Consider the following 17,633-nt stretch of genomic DNA (forward strand, 5'->3'; position numbering starts at 1 on the left):
ACATTCAAGAGAATACTAGAGCCAAGTGCTCTGGATTTCTTCTCTCATATCCACATATAAACACCTTAATCTGGGTGGAAATTGGGGCAGGGCTCAGTTATGCTGGGTTCCTACTCCTTTTCTCTCATCAGAATTTGCATTGCATTTGAGAGTTGGCACATAATATGCCATGCAAATAAGGGAAATAAATGATACAATGTTTTCCCACCATGTGCATCCTAGGTGCAAGGGATGCCTGTGGGGGAGGAGCATTTACAATTTAAACAATTGTTTTTCCGATTGTAACCAATAGCTCTATTTTAAATTAGGCACTTTTCTTATTTCTTGAATTCCCTGGTGGCACAGCCAGCCCACTTACTCCGTGACAAGGTGCTGTGATGAGTTTCCACACCTGTGGCAGGTGCAGCAGCTGTGCCATAAATGGCTTGGGCACCTGTCCAAAATACATAAATGCTCCAACCCCAGAAAGTGGGCCGGATTGGGGCACAATTAACAGGTGTACGGAAGTCATGCCTATCTGAGGATCGACTGCCATTGTGGCAGAGAGTAAATTGGATGCTTGACATTCAAAAACAATCAGCTGGTGCAGGACAAACCTTGAACACAGCAGTGCAATCTAGCCTTGTTCTTCAGAAACCACATAGCAATAGATATGAGGCTCCAAAAAGGCAAAACTCCAATTCTTCGCTACATCAAAAACAAGGTGATCTTTGTTCTACTGTTTGAAAGGTACAATGCAGATCTAGCATTAGTTTCAACAGAATCTAATAGTCCTCTCTGCTCCACCCCTTGTGTATATGCCACAGGTGGGAGCAGACTTCTGGGGTGCTTAATCTGGATACAATGGGGTTATCCAGAAATTGATATTTTGGCCACTTTCTAAAAATCAGAGGGTAGAATACTTTTGCTGCAGGAATTACAACAGCCAGGCAGTGACAGTCAATAGTCCATCACCTTCTTGAAGGAAATATTTTAACAACACCCCCATTTCTGTTAATTTGTAAGATCCTCTACAAGACTTCAGTGATAATCCTATGCTGGACAATGAAAACTCTGACCTCTTGGAGGTGAGTGTTGGTCAAACTCTGTCTGCTCCACTGCTTCAACCTTCCAGTCAATTGCTGGTAGCCTGCAGATTAATGTTTTGCAATTCTAAATAGGGTGAAAATGTGTTGTGCAGTATTCGCATACGAACATGTTAATGTACTCTTATAACATTCATGTTTCTGCATTTTACCCATTAACCATTAAAACAATGGACAGAGAAGCTTCATAGCAACGTGTTAATGCAATCGCATACTAATATTGTACAAAGGGATTTTACCCCACAAGTGTCATGTTTAAATATGGTTGGATCAATAATGAAATAACTTGCACCTTAGGTTGCAGATAACTGATACAGTCTGAGACTGTATCTGAAGTTTATACTGTATCTGTAGAGTGTGCCCTTCAGTGAAGCATAATGTTTGGAGCATCTTTCTACTGTTTGAACTAAGATTGGTGAAAAAGGGGCACTGAGTGAACTCATGCGTGGATTTCTGCTAAGCTACAAAATTATGAGAAGCAAGTTAACACTAAAAAATAAATGTAAAGTAATATTCTAAACCACCTAGGAAGCCCAATGGATCGCCTGGGCATTTTACAGGTGCAGTTCTACACTAAGCTAATAACGCTGGACGTGTGTCAAACTGAAGCGACCCTCCTGGACTTAGTATTCCGGGGAGAGAGGTCACTGCCATTTCTGCATTGGTGTGAATGCGAGCGCTTTGCATCGAGGTGAAGGTGGCAATATACCCTGAGGAACTGGTCTAGTTCTCCTCAAACCCCATCTCTCAGGGGGTCGAGCACAGATGTAGCAATGGGAAATACTATTTCAGTTACTTAAGATGTATAAAGCTGAAGTTTGTTTTTAAAGCTGTTCAGTAATGATATTAAAGTGCAGTGAGATTCCATGTTCATTGAGTCTCTGTCTGACACGATCTGAGCTGGTGCACGCGTGAGAAAACAATCGCAAAACGCAGTAAGAAAATGAAAACAAGCAACGCTGGGTGACCATGGGCACTGTGGGCTACAGGCTGCTTCCAACAGGACGAGACAGCTCGGCTTTCTCAACGGATGAAATAAATTCTACTCAACCTTGCGTCAAAGTATAATTACAGAGACGCGAAAGAGTAAACTCCCTCCCCACAAAACGCCATACAGTGATAGACAGGGAGTGAAAAGATTTCTTAGCCGCTCAGCAAACTGTACCTTAAACTAAACTAACCATGCTGGATATATGAAATGAGAGCGATCTGAACGTGCTGTCCTTTATTATTTTAATGGGATGTGTTTATGTTCTCGGCAGCAATGTCTGGCTGGTTACGTGCACGCTGCCTGTGGTTTTGCTGTGTACTTTCAGCAGGCCGCCGACAGGGACCGTTAGCCGCTGCCTTGTCCAATAACACGAGCTGCAGAACCCTGAAACCCCCACCGCTCGCCCATAAAAGATCGCGCTGGCGGTCTCTTCTCAATCACACTCCGCCGCACGCCACGTAAACACGCGTTTGGTACGTGCTGGGGTGGTTCTGCGAGAGCCCGAGCCCAGGAGAGCAGAGCCAGCCACTTTATTAAAGACATCGACGCCGCGAATACACTGCCGGGAAAGCTTTAAGCTTTCAGACCCTGCGAGTTCAATTTCCATGAGGTACTGTGGAAATGTTTCCAGTCTGGAACAAGGGTTAATTTTGCATCTAAAAGTGCCGATTATGGGGTGTATAGGCTCCAAAACAACTATTGGTAAGCTTTGCTTTCTTATTGTGGACAGGGGCAGGGTATAGTTCTAATGCACGGCTTCTAAAACAGCCAAGGGTTATTGGCTGCTGCTCCTCGTGATTTGAGGGACCAGCTTTACCAGGTGAAGGGCAGTTTTAAACAACGTGGACCTTTCTGCAGCTTTAATGTTCTCCAGCATTCCCTTGTATCTGCAGAATATTGTTTCTTCTCCGCTATCTATTAAGCTATTATTATAATAACAATTATCCTCAACTGCATCAACCGAAGTATCCAAGTAGCCACCCTCAGCCTAGTCTGGCTTTGGAAGGAATCAACCAGCCAATTAGTATGCGACCATGATTTCCGTTACCAAGTAACAGACCTCACTCAGAACCCTGCAGCCTGTTTATGCCCCCGAAACACTGACCATGTTTTACGCAATAGGGCCAGAATTGCTTTCATTTTGAAATAATTTGTCCAAATTGATTGTTTTTATCTTTCATTTTTCAACAATTGTGCAGCCTAAATCGAGCGTTTCAATATGAAAGTCTCGATTGCGCCCATGGACGCTTTCCATTTACACAGTGGATAGTGAGGCAAAGTCTTCAGATCGCCGCCTTTGACTTTATTTGCCCAGCCTTTGTTGAACAAGCAGCGGGGGTTAAATTGCTTTAGATCGCAAACGGCATTTTACATCCGATTCGAGAGTTTTGGTAACAAGCAAGGGGAAAATGATTAGAAATAGATTACGCTGTGCTGGAACCGAGCGGAGTGAAATCCGTGCCATTAAATGTTTAAATTATCACTTCCCGTTTCGAAGCATGCCACAATACAAGGTGAGATCATCTTACCAGATGCCGTGTACTTCACTTGCCAAGAGCTTATTTACACTTGCTAAGAAAGGTGCTAGCTAGTAGTATTATTTATATTTGTGGGCTGTGTGATATTGTATTGTGAGGCCAAGTCAACACCGGTGCCAGAGTTTTATGAGCAGATATTCGACGTGGTCAAATTAGATGAGGTGGTGAAATGAACTTTACATAACCACAAATTGGGAATATGGGATAAATCAGTCAAAGAAGAGAATCGGCGAGGGCCACAGCTGGCGACATCTTTCCTCTGGGCGTGGCTCATCTTGGAGCCGCCGATTCTTCCATTGATATTTCTCATTCACTGCACATTTGGCCAGATATCCGCGCACAAATGTACAGCGATTGAAAAATGATCCAACGCGGCATTCTCGCAGCAAGGCCAGCAGCTCTGCGGTCCTGAGAACGGCCACCAGTCCAGGGCGGGCTCACAGGATGGCGAGCTTCTGATTGTTGCAGAGATGAGTCGTGGTCGCAAAGCTGGACTTGAGCAGAGCGAATCAGTCAAGTCCGGATAAATGCCATGAAAAAGATATTTTGCAATCGGTAAATGTCATCACCTCATTGTCCAGACTATTGTCCGGAGAGCAGGGCTCGCTCCCTGCCACTACCAGAATAGATGGCGCCGATTTCCTTGTGTTTTTTAATTAGTTCGAATATATTTAGATCAGGTTAACATAATTTTGATACATCTATATTAACACAATCTTGGCTTTTGACCGCCAGGGCTGTGAGATGATTTGATATGGATTATAAATACAGCCGATCACTAAGTGTCCAGTGTTCCAGACTTTCCTCACATATAATTCCTGTTTAATCTTAAAATACCAGGAGCGGTAGTAAGCGGCCATTTTCTCTCCAGGGAGCATTTAAGAATTTACTTCAATAAAGGATCCGGTTACCATGAAAGCGGCTCACAGTTACAGCGGAGCTCGACCTTCCCCCGCGGGAGGGTTTTCTCCCGCCCTTTGTCAGATGATTAGATCCCAGGAGAATACTTTATATCCGTCGCATCGTGTGCGTTTTTTTGTCAAATTGCGAGGATTGCAGATGTGTTAAGATTGCAGGCATTGGATGGAACTAGAGACATTGTCATTCAGCTGCCTACTTTTATTGAAAATATGTCACGTACCGATCTACAGTCATTGCACTGATGGCAACAGAGGATTGCAGATAGCCAGTGGTGCTGATGTAACAGCGAATAAGCTTCACACTGACACTTTGCATTTTTCAGACCGAATATTATTCAGCAATTGTGACAAACCAGAAATGCACGCGACTTCTGTGCTATTCTGTCACTGATAAATGTCCACCTCCAGCTGCTTCTTTCATAGATTCCTCTTTCCCGCCTCCCTTTTTTGTGAATAAAGCCAAATTGTTCATACAGCTGCATTGAGTTGAATTGAAAACGCACGACATGTGGGAGTATTCTCACTACATACAACTTGCGTTAACATTTCAGACTACCTGTGTCGAGGTTTGTGCAGCCGGACTGTGGTGTTGACGCCTGGTGGGTTTGGCAGTATGATGTAGGCCTCGCTTTGAGAATGACCAGACTACCCCATTGACTTAGAAAAGTGCAGAAAGAGCCTATGATTAGGACTACTTGTTGATCTGGCTATATAACTGTGCTTTGTCGTAAAGGTTTGCTACATAGTCAAAGCACAAGACCCTCGTGAAAGATTTGCTGAAACGACAATGATGATTACAAAGGAAAGGATACAAATGATTAACCAGTGCGAGAAGGAACGGATGGGCAAGATTTTAGTGGTTGCATAAATGTGTTCAAATTACAGCTCTGTGCTTGTTCACTTTCTGGGGATCAACTTGAAGTGGAATGGAACGCGTATTTCGGAGTCGTAAGCAGATACAGATATGTTACTTTGTATGATCAATTCACAGACTAGGACTGTTTACGAAACAAGAAAAATCAAGGCTGCGAAGAGGTCAGCGGGTCATTCTCTTAAAATTAACTCTCCCATTCTGGCGTATAATTGTATTTTGAGCAACTTCATTTTTTGCCTCTATTATCGGGTTTTGGCAAATTATTCAAAACATTTATCACTGAGTAAAGAAGTTTCTTCGTGACACCTGTTCCAAAGTTGCTTTTCACTAATTCCATTAATGTAGTTTGATCCTACTTGGTGTACTTTGAGAAAATGGGTTGACCGTATTTATATGTAAATGTACAATGGTGACTATCCAGAACGGGCAGAATAGTTCTATTCATTAGTAATAGCAGATACTTTTTATTTGAATCGATCAGTATTTTCCAGCAGAATACTGTGTTGGCATAAGATTTCTATTGTAACAGATCCATCCAGTTTATTTAATTGAAAACTTCGTGTTTTTGATTTACAGTATGTTCCTCTGTATTTACTGTAGACTGGACCACCGTTGATTTGTGTCAGTAGAAGGCTGTGAAGTGTCCATGTGGACATCTACTGCATGTATACTGATATCATCTTCACTAGGGATCTTCCCACATAGCTTTAACCGACACATTTCTAACCAGAATGGATGAGAGATAAACCATCTCGATCTGATGTGTATATTTAGGCAACAGGGTAAATACAGCACTGAATAAGATGGAGTTTGATTTGTTTAAGCTTCTAGCTGTAAAAAAAATCTTTAATAACAAAATCAATGTTTATTCGACTGTGTTAATTGCCTCATATGAGAACACTGGAAGGAACATTCAGGGTACGTCTCCAGTTTCCTGCTATTTTAGAACCAGTCTGGAAAAGCAAACATCGGCACAGCAGTGTCAACAGCGTTAGTCCGTGATTGATTATTAAATATTATGGATGCAATTCTAAACATTTCAATATTGTTACGTCCAAACAATGTTGTTTCTAACGCGTTGTGTAACCTTTTGCGATTCCAATTAGACATTGTTTTGAGTAGCCCGGTTCTGCAGGTCGAGATTGCTTGCTGTGTCCCTCGCTTCCTTTATATATTGCCTGTGTGGGAGTTGCACATACAATTGCAAATCGATGCGTTTCCTTAGCAACCTGCATTGCCGTGTCCCAGTATTGTGCTAATCTGCCCGGAATCTCAGCATGCTATTGTTTTGGAGACAACAAGTCAGCAAGACTGCTGCTTCGACGTGTGCACACATAGCCATCAGAGATGCTGCGATAACTGCGGTCGCTTTGGGGTTCATAAACAAATTGATTCAAATACACCGAATTAACTTGCAAGGTACTGGAACAAAAAAGTGCCAGTTTATTAAGTTTAATGGAAACACGCATGTATTTCACCTGTTTAAAAACGTGGACCTTGTTCAGTTGGTATTAATCGTGGCGAATGGCTTTAGAGTTAAGCCAAGAGCGGAAGAATCGGGAAAAGTCGACTAATTGCCGTCAGTTTTACCAAAACAATTAATTGTATATTTCTGCGTTGCGAAGCATCTGTTTTCTCAATATCCTGGATGAAGTAGTGTTGCATTCTGTCTTTCACAGTGGCAGTTGATACTACCTTACGCGTGGAGTGGAAGGAAGTGAAGTCAGCCGCAGCTCTCTTTCCATTGGGAAATACTACAACTTCTCTGGTGCGAAGGCTAGCACACCAGACATCAGTAGACAGCCCGGAAACTGTTGAGGTGCTGCTTTTTTCCCTTTTGGATGTGCACTTACAGAACAATAAAGGCATGATTGTAGCACAGTGACACCGATTTTAAACTTCTCTTTGGTAAATCCCTAAGTGACAGCAAATATTTAATCTATCGAGGCGAAATCAGGCAAACTAGATAGATGCTTAAGTCGTTTTAAAATATGTGTAAAAATATATAAATCTGAATATTTGACATAGCAATCTTTTAAGTAAGTAAAATGTCCTATTGATGTGGGCTCTAGTTTGACCTGCTGTTGAAATGAGTGGTCTGGCATTGGAGCGATGGAATGGATGGTCATTTGCTTTTTGGGATGGAAGGCCATCTTTTCAGAAATGTAACTTTTTTAAATGGAATTTCCTTGGATTACAGCAGTCTTGTATTATGAGTTGATCTGATCAAACTTCCACCTTGTACAGTGAAAAATGCACGCTGTATCAAAAGTAATGACGTGACAAGTCTCTCAGCAGCATTTCTGGTACAATGTTATTAGTTGGTTAAAATTATGGTTGATTGATAAGAGATCATTGAACATACCTTAATTAAGTAATGGCACAATAGGTTTGCTAAAGCTAGTAACTTTAGTCTTCTTTGACCCATAGTTTAAATGAGTGCACTGCATTAATTTCCTATGGCTGATTTCTTTCTAAATGTGTTTGTTGTAGAGTTTAGTTTTGGGTTATGAGTGTTCTCTATTGGTTTCATGTGTATAGACCTAGAAATACATGTTTATGCATCAAAAGCCAAGTATGCTAATACCTGTATAACCAACCTATGAAACTTTTACATGTATACTCCAACTATTTCCCACTAACATGTTATTTAAAACTAATTGCTGGAAGAATCATGTATCGCAACAATTTTGATTTTATCCGAACATCATGGGCCCAAAACATATTGCATGTTCCATAATTAAGATTCTACAGTTACAATAACTCATTCTTTACCATGACACCAGTTTATATGGGCAGAAATGCCTACTCATGTCCTCCAAACCTCACAGAGCACCTCAGCTAACTTGAGTGTTTCATTACAGTGCTAAATTGCTCCTTTTTTAAAATAGTTTATGTTTTAACATTTTATAAGCCCAATACATAACCATAAAGAGTGGGTCATAGATCTTATTCAGCAGGGTTTAAAAAAAAATCCTTTGGTAACGCACTCGTGTAACATTACTTTCTATTCTATTTTAATGCAGTTGTTAACTTGCTTAAAATTGCTTCTACAATTTTATTTTCTGTAATGCACCCTCCATATTTCTTAATTTCCACATATTTTGATGGAGTTTGTGCTGATGAAGGAAGTCCTGGAAAAGGGAACACATTCCCATTTCAGGCATCCATTGTTAGCATCCAGGGCAGTGTGAGGCTCCTTCTAATCTACCATAACAATGGCCTAAAAATTACAGTGACAGGCCAATGAAAGGTGCCTGTTTAATGTTGCTGGTATTTTGCGTGGCAACTTGCTGAAAATGTGAGCTGGAAATGGCGCAGCACCCTCTACAAGGCATCTGGGATCTGAGTGAGCAGGGAAAGCAACTGTATTTCCTTAACCAATCAAATTGAAGGATTGTAAAATTAACAGCACATTGTCTGAATGGTGAATTTAACGTTGAGTCAGGTACAGAAAAAGAAAGCGAGGGAAAGAAAGATTGGATTATGAGAGAGAAAAAAGAGACAGTAAGAAAAGTAAAATCTCCAACAACAATTAAAACCTGAAGGAATGAGACGCCACACTTGTAATAGTTAATTTTTCGTGCCAGTGAGGTTGTCTGGCAGTAATTAACACTTATCACATCATTTAAAAGCGTACTTAGATTTGACTACTTTCTGTGGAGAGTTTACTTTGTATTTACCATGCGATTACAGAAACTTCACACCATTCAATGCACTTGAATGGGGAGCCAGACAGCGCAATGCACTTTTCGTGAAGCTAATGGTGGATAGAGCGTTACATCTCTGACAGCAACTTCAGGAGTTTTACATTTTATCGCACCTGAAGTTGCTGTGGCATTTGAACATAAATAACGTCGAGCTATGCTATGCTGTTATTTTGACAAGAATTTTTGGGCCAGTGTGTTTTAGCCCAACTTTATAATGGTACCTTAACTGCTGCACCAAAATGTGATCATTATCTGTTTCCTACACCAGGCATTCCAATGGCTTTTTTCAGCGAGGTTGCTAATTTAGGTAATGGGGGTAATTTTCATCTTCGCCCCTTGGGCAACAAATTGATGGAGTGGATTACCTGTCCATTGTAGAACCCGCCCAATTGTTCATTACCACTACGGTTGTATAATGGACGGACAATCTGCTCCATCAGCTTACCTCCCCAAAGCAATGAAGGTAAAAATGATCCCCATTGTTTCATCAAGCTCTTCTACCTAATGAGCTGCTTTCTTTCCTGGAATCAATTGAGATGAATGAAATAAGGTTTCGCTTTACAACGATAACAGATTCAACTTTTGTATTCCAACTCATGACCAGTTAACAGACTTTTAAAATAGAAATGGATTTTAAGTAATATAGATTGGTGTGGAAGAGGAAAATATTTAATAATAAAGGAGATGATAAAGGAAATGAAGAAGGAGACCGTACAGAGGCAATGTTTTTTATAATTGTTCTCGAGTTTTAATACAATAATAAATGCCATTATTGTTGTAATGTTATATAATTCTTAGACATTGCAGAGTGTGGGTGACGAGCTTAAAATCTTTTCAGGACGTACAACATTCCTTGAAGGTGCCAGCATTTTTAAGGGTTAAAGGAGGGTAACTATCTCAGCTGGGAATAATGCAAAGTTACAATATTTCATAATAAATCATGGAATCTTTCTCATTCTATCTGATCATGGCAATTAACTTATCTAAATTGTATGGCTGCTATGTAGTGCTGAGATCTAGAAAAATATGAATGCCTAGGGGACTTAGCGCTAGTGTGCAAAACAGATTCTTTGGGGCTGATGAGACTGAATCTTGCAGATGAACCACTGAATAAACAAGCAATGAAAGTATTTATATGTTGGTGGATTGCATGCACAAGCTTCTTTAGATTGTTATAATTTGTTTTCTTTATTTGTTACATAATCTGTGAAATTCTGCTATATTAGAAACTGATTACCACATAACCATGAGTATCTCCAGAAAATAATTTCTTGTGTATCATAATTTACAAAAATAGTAATATTATGCTTAAAAATGGTATTTTTCCTGCATAAAGCCACAATTTTAAATTGAAAACATTTAAATTTAGTCTTATATTTTATGTTGTCAGGAAATTATTAGAACTAGGATTGCAGTTGATCGATAATAATGAAGAAAATGCAAGTTGAGGAAAAAGGGAAAAAAACATTTAACGCAACATCTAATTAGCTCCCTAATTTCTGTGTTTTTTTTAGTTATTTGCTCCTCTGAAGGCACTGACCTCTGCGATTATGGTTCTATGGGTGCTGGCATCTTGCACAGATGTGTGAACCTAGGCACCGAATGTTGGTGCACTATTTGATCATAATCTCATGGTAGGATGAATTACGGACGAGCCTCATCCTCTCCTCACCTAGTATCCATGCGTGCTGTTTCCTGCAGTAGTCACTAGTGGTTCTTTCTTTCTTTCCTCTTGTCTATCTGAGGAGCAGGAAATCCAATTAAAGTTAGCTAATTTAGGAGACTGGGATCTGTATTGTCCAGTTTCTCACTGGGCAGTAAATTTACCCACTGGTTTTTAATAGTCAATTGTCGAGATTGAAAATATTTCCTCTCCGCTATATGCAACAAAAGGACTGTTCTGCCATTTGTGATTTAACCACTGGGTGGCTCCTTAAACAAATATTTGTGGAGCACCACAACTGCATTTGCTACTGCAATAAGAAAGCCAATGCCAGATAATGTTTTACAAGATTAGGTTTTAGAAAAGTTGCCTTTCAAATAGTGATCTTAACCTCCTAGTCAGTTTTACATTTTAAAGAGATAGCCAAGTCTATTTAGTTAAAGCCATTGAGAATTAAATGTGTGTCTTGTGACGTCAGTGCAGCCTCTGGGAGAAATCAGTCCATAGTTTCTGGTTACTATGGAAATGTACCATTGTAGCTGGGTGACATCTGTTTGTAGTGAAGGACGAGGCATGTTATGAAATAATTTGAATGCAAATGGTTGACTAAATAACTGATTCAGAGTGTGTCTTGTTTGGTGGAGCTCTTGTTTTGGGAAGTGCCATTTTCTAGTTTTGGTCATATGGTAGGTAGGTGGCTTATCTGCGTTTTTTACAATCAACTGTTGACTAGAGTGGTTGTTTGCTTAGCATTGTCTTTAGAACCTTGAGTGCTGCTGCTTTATGTAGCTGAAATGCAGCCTAAGACTTGCATTATAGATTCTTACAAATACATAATGTAATGCTGTTTTATGACCAGGTTTGGCGCAGATGGTTGTTTCCCTGCAGATAATTACTATTTAATTTATCTTTTAAGTTTTTAGTTTGGTGATAATGTCTGAACAAAGAGTTAAAAATAACTGGTATGCAAATAGTATCATACTGTAATGTTTCTATTTGAAGGAAATAAGATGTGTTTTTATTATAGTTATGTTTTAAACCTTGAGAAACAGAGAAAATAGGTGCAGGAGTAGGCCAGTCAGCCCTTCGAGCCTGCACCGCCATTCAATAAGATCATGGCTGATCATTCACCTCGGTACCCCTTTCCTGCTTTCTCTCCCTTGATCCCTTTAGCTGTAAGGGCCATATCTAACTCCCTCTTGAATATATCCAATGAACTGACATCAACAACTCTCTGCGGCAGGGAATTCCACAGGTTAGCAACTCTCTGAGTGAAGAAGTTTCTCCTCATCTCAGTCCTAAATAGCCTACCCTGTATCCTAAGACTGTGTCCCCTGGTTCTGGACTTCCCCAACATCATGGACATTCTACCCGCATCTAACCTGTCCCGTCACAATCTTATACGTTTCTATGCGATCCCCTCTCATCCTTCTAAACTCCAGTGTATAAAGTCCCAGTTGATCCAGTCTCTCCTCATATGTCAGTCCAGCCATCCCTGGAATCAGTCTGGTGAACCTTCGCTGCACTCCTTCAATAGCAAGAACGTCCTTCCTCAGATTAGGAGACCAAAACTGAACACAATATTCCAGGTGAGGCCTCACAAAGGCCCTGTACAATTGCAGTAAGACCTCCCTGCTCCTATACTCAAATCTCCTAGCTATGAAGGCCAACATGCCATTTGCCGCCTTCACCGCCTGCTGTACCTACATGCCAACTTTCAATGACTGATGAACACCCAGGTCCCGTTGCACCTCCCCTTTTCCTAATCTGCTGCCATTCAGATAATATTCTGCCTTTGTGTTTTTGCCACCAAAGTGGATAACCTCACATTTATCCACATTATACTGCATCTGCCATGCATTTACCCACTCACCTAAGCTGTCCAAATCACCCTGCAGCCTCTTAGCATCCTCCTCACAGCTCGTACCGCCACCCAGTTTAGTGTCATCTGCAAACTTGGAAATATTACACTCAATTCCTTCATCCAAATCATTAATGTATATTGTAAAGAGCTGGGGCCCAGCACTGAGCCCTGCGGCACTCCACTAGTCACTGCCTCCCATTCCGAAAAGGATCCGTTTATCCCAACTCTCTGCTTCCTGTCTGCCAACCAATTCGCTATCCATGCCAGTACATTACCTCCAATACCATGTATTTGATTTTGCACACCAATCTTTTATGTGGGACCTTTTCAAAGGCCTTTTGAAAGTCCAAATACACCACATCCACTGGTTCTCCCTTGTCCATTCTACTAGTTACATCCTCACAAATTTCCAGAAGATTTGTCAAGCATGATTTCCCTTTCATAAATCCATGCTGACTTGGACCGATCCTGTCACTGCTTTCCAAATGCGCTGCTATTTCATCCTTAATAATTAATTCCAACATTTTCCCCACTACTGATGTCAGGCTAACCGGTCTACAATTACCCGTCTTCTCTCTCCCTCCTTTTTTAAAAAGTGGTGTTACATTAGCTGCCCTCCAGTCCATAGGAACTGATCCAGAGTCGATAGACTGTTGGAAAATGATCACCAATGCATCCACTATTTCTAGGGCCACTTCCTTAAGTACTCTGGGATGCAGACAATCAGGCCCCGGGAATTTATAGGCCTTCAATCCCATCAATTCTCCAACAAATTTCCCGCCTAATAAGGATATCCTTCAGTTCTTCCTTCTCACTAGACCCTCGGTCCCCTAGTACATCCGGATGGTTATTTGTGTCTTCCTTCGTGAAGACAGAACCAAGGTATTTGTAAAATTGGTCTGCCATTTCTTTGTTCCCCATTATAAATTCACCTGAGTCCGACTGCAAGGGACCTACGTTTGTCTTCACTAATCTTTTTCTTTTCACATATCTATAGAAGCTTTTGCAGTCAGTTTTTATGTTCCCAGCAAGCTTCCTCTCGTACTCTATTTTCCCCCTCCTAATTAAACCCTGTGTCCTCCTCTGCTGAATTCTAAATTTCTCCCAGTCCTCAGGTTTGCTGCTTTTTCCTGGCCAATTTATATGCCTCTTCCTTGGATCTAACACTATCCTTAATTTCCCTTGTTAGCCATGGTTGAGCCACCTTCCCTATTTTATTTTTCTGCATTAATAGTGTGGCACTAGATTTAAAGAAATTAAGTTTTCTTAGTCAAGTATGCACTACAAACAAAACAAAGTAATTATCAGTAGCTCTGTCCCATTTTTATTTCTTGATGTGGTGTTGCACATTTGCAATCTCAGAAGTTGGCTTTATTTCATGCTGACCTGCTCGCTCACCTATATTGGTTCCTGGTCCAGCAATGCATCAATTTAAAAATTCTTATCCTTGTGTTCAAATCCTTCCATGGCCTCTCCCTTCCCTATCTCTAACCTCCTCCAACCCTACAACCCTCTGAGATCTCTGCATTCTTCCAATTCTGGCCTCTTGCACATCCCCAATTTTCAGCACTCCACCATTGGCGACTGTGCCTTCAGCTGCCTAAGTCCAAAGCTCTGGAATTCTCTCCCTAAACATCTCTGTCTCTGTACCTCCTTTTTAAGATGCTTCTTAAAACTTACCTCTTTGACCAAGGTTTTGGTCACCTGTCCTAATATCTCTACATGGCTCGGTGTCAAATTTTGTCTGATAACTGTCCAGTAAAGCACCTTGGGATGTATTTACTACGTTTAAGGTGCTACATAAATGCAAGTTGTTGTTGTTAAAGATCTAAACTGAAACTGCTTGAAATGTCCAAAGAAAATTATATAATCTGAAGGTTAATGCTAGAATTCTAATCCCTTCTGTTTACATAATTTTAGTAATACCTAAAGGGTTTATGTGCGTAGTGGAGACAGCAGCATTACGCACTGACACAGTCTTAGTTACCAGAAATACTAACTAGTTCTTCTACAGTTTAGTTAATCGAATCAAGATATAAGATAAGTAATAAATACAAATTTTCAGTGGTACTTACCGAGCTATTGTGACTGTAGTACATAAATAACCAATTGGGGTTGTTGCATCATTATATAATTGCTTCTGCAACTGTAGGGCAGTATTCTAATATTTTTGATGCACGGATGCCGCGAAATATTCAACGACAGGTCGGATTGGTAAGTTGGCAATTTAAACAAAATGGTGGCACGCACCTATGCTTTAATTTTTGCCCCACGAGCGGAGTGCAGCCCAGTTTGCGACCTGCAAGGCTGGCGCGAACATCACCCACGGCGGCCTCCCTGGGTGCTACCCAATTTCCACTTCAGGGAGAAAATGGTTCGCTGCGCAGGTGAGCGCAGCGGCCCGGGGCACTACCGGCGGAGGTGCTGCTTGTTTGCGCCTTTGCTAACTCCCGCACAATTTCCCCGGGGGCACTAATGGGAAGTGCAAACAATGCGAATTTCTCCCTCATGGGGTGTTGTATCGATTTATGGTGTAGTTATACATTTATTTTTATCTTTGAATTGATTGTGATGACATGACTTAATTAATGGCTTGGCTTAAATCATTCAAAGGAACACCTGCTGATCAAACTATTCAGCAGCAAGTTTGGTTATTACAAACTTGCAAAGTATTTTAACAATGGCTCTTCTACTGGTTTGTAGGAGTTTCTGCTGGATTCATAGGAAATGTTTATAATTTCACTATGTATCTGTGCATTTGCGCTTGGAGATGTACAGTAATATTGAAATGAAGGTTGGTTGTAATAAAGAATTGAATAAGTTTCCATTCTGGATCCAGTGATAGTATCATTGTACTCACAGATCCAATACGAAGCAACTTTTCCTGTATTGCTAAACAATTTATATTGACCATGAAACATATAAAGGCATACTTGCAGCAGCTCTGGTTTGACCTTTCTATTTGTATAAGCTTTTTGAGCAAGATTGCCAAATCATCCCAAATGGCTAAGTCAGAAAGGATTGGTTTTATGCTGTTGGCCCGTTCAGTTTTCCCTTCCTCCTACGATCAAAGGGCATTTGAAAGTCTTGTATCTTCTAACCAAAATTGCTGATTGATCTCATTTTCACTCCTTAAACATATGGCAGTTTTGGAATTCGGAATTTGGCTGCTGCTCAAGTCCCAGATCCATCCAGTTGAAGGGTTTACATGGGGAGGATTTCCTCTCTGTGCTATATAGAATCATAGAAACTTACAGCACAGAAGGAGGACATTTGGCCTGTCGTGCCTGAGCTAGCTCTTTGATAGAGCAGTTGCGCTTAGTCTCTCAGCCCCGCCTTTAAGTTCCTCCAGTACCTGTCCAACTCCTTTTTAAAATTACTTATGGAATCAGCTTCCACCACCTTTTCAGGCAGAGCATTCCAGATCCCGACAACTCCGAGTGAAAAAAATTCTCCTCATCTCCCCTATAGATCTTTTGCCAATTATTTTAAATCTATGACCTCTGGCTATTGATCCACTTGCCACTCTTATCAAAATCTTATCATCTTGAAAACCTCTATTAGGTCACCTCTTAACCTTCTCTGTTCCAAGGAAAACAGTCTTAAATTTTCCAACCTCAGAACTGAAGTCCCTCATCCCTGGTAAACCTCCTCTGTATGCTTTCTAATGCCTTTACATCTTTCCTGAAGTGGGGTGCCCAGAATTATCCATAATACTCCTGCTGAGGACTAACCAGTGATTTATAAAGTCTATCATGATCTCTTTGCTTTTATATTCTATTCCTCCCTTTTATAAACCCAAGTAACCCATATGTTTTTATAGCACCTTATCAACTTGCCCTGCCACCTTGATCCGTGTATATGGACACCAATGTGTCTCTGTTCATCTACACTTTTCAAAATTGTGCCACTTATAGTAATACAATTATACGGCCTTATTTTATTTTATAAACCGGTTTATGATTCTGTTGCACATAGTGGACACAGGCAATCTCCCATTGTGATTCTCTAGCTGGAGCTAATTGCAATAGGCTCCTGTGCTACTGTTGTCAGAAGAGGAACAGTTCAAAGCTCTATTCTATTAATAATCTCATATGGACAGTGGTTTTGAAGTATTACCAAAGCACTGAGAAAAGGGGAACAGTACAAAATGTTCTACGAAGAACCTACGTTTGGCAGGAATGCAAAGAGCATAGAATATAAATGATGTGTACTAGATCCTACCCAGAGCAGCAAAGCCACCACAACAGTCATGGCAGAAGCTGAGGCTTACAAGGAAGGCTGTGACTGAGGTTTACCACCTGGTCAATGAAGACTTGTAGGAAAATTGGAATACTGTGTCCAATTTTGGTCTCTTCACATGGTGGGCGATATTGAGGCTCTGGAAAGGTTGCAGAAGAGAGCCACTAGACTAATTCCAAGTCTAAAGCATCTTCTTTATCAAGATAGGCTAAAAGAGTTGGAACTTTATACCTTTAGAACAGGAGGGGGAAATTATATGATTGATGTTTATAAGATAATGAAGGGAATAGACAGTGTTCCAGCTGACAGTTTATTTCAATTAAATAGGTTAGGCAGGACCAGGGGTCACACATTTAAGTTGTATAGGGCTATAGCTAGGTTAGACGCCAGGAGGTGGTTCTTTTCCCAGAGAATAGTAGACCTCTGGAACAAGCTGCTGTTTCATGTGGTGGATGCAGACTCATTGAATTCCTTCAAGCGAAAGCTGGATTTGTTTCTGCCTGCAGCGGAGATCTCCTCTTACAGAAGCTGGGTACTGCAGGGAATTTAATAGCCAGAGTGATCTCCTGGATTAGTTTCAATTGCCAAGATGGGTCGGAGAGGAATTTCCCAGCTTTCTCCCCCCCCCCCCCCAAATTGGCCTGGCTTTTTATCTTTTTTTGCCTCTCCCAGGAGATCACATGGTTTCAGGTGGGGTAGAGTGTATGGGCCCAAGTTTCGGGTGGAGTTGCTCCTAGTTTTTTGGA

At 40.9% G+C, this 17,633-nt stretch overlaps 1 protein-coding gene across 1 annotated transcript in view; it reads left to right on the forward strand.

The window, feature by feature from the left end:
• The first annotated feature begins 2,681 nt into the window (after positions 1-2,681).
• fam131ab (family with sequence similarity 131 member Ab) overlaps positions 2,682-17,633 on the forward strand; it is an 82,556-nt gene continuing 67,604 nt past the window's right edge. The window contains exons 1-2 of the mRNA XM_070882279.1: positions 2,682-2,778; positions 7,088-7,227. Of these exons, the coding sequence (XP_070738380.1) occupies positions 2,682-2,778; positions 7,088-7,227 (237 nt within the window). The remainder of the gene's footprint in view (positions 2,779-7,087; positions 7,228-17,633) is intronic.

Source organism: Pristiophorus japonicus, chromosome 6, assembly GCF_044704955.1.
Source record: "Pristiophorus japonicus isolate sPriJap1 chromosome 6, sPriJap1.hap1, whole genome shotgun sequence".
In the NCBI taxonomy this organism is placed as follows: Eukaryota; Metazoa; Chordata; class Chondrichthyes; family Pristiophoridae; genus Pristiophorus; species Pristiophorus japonicus.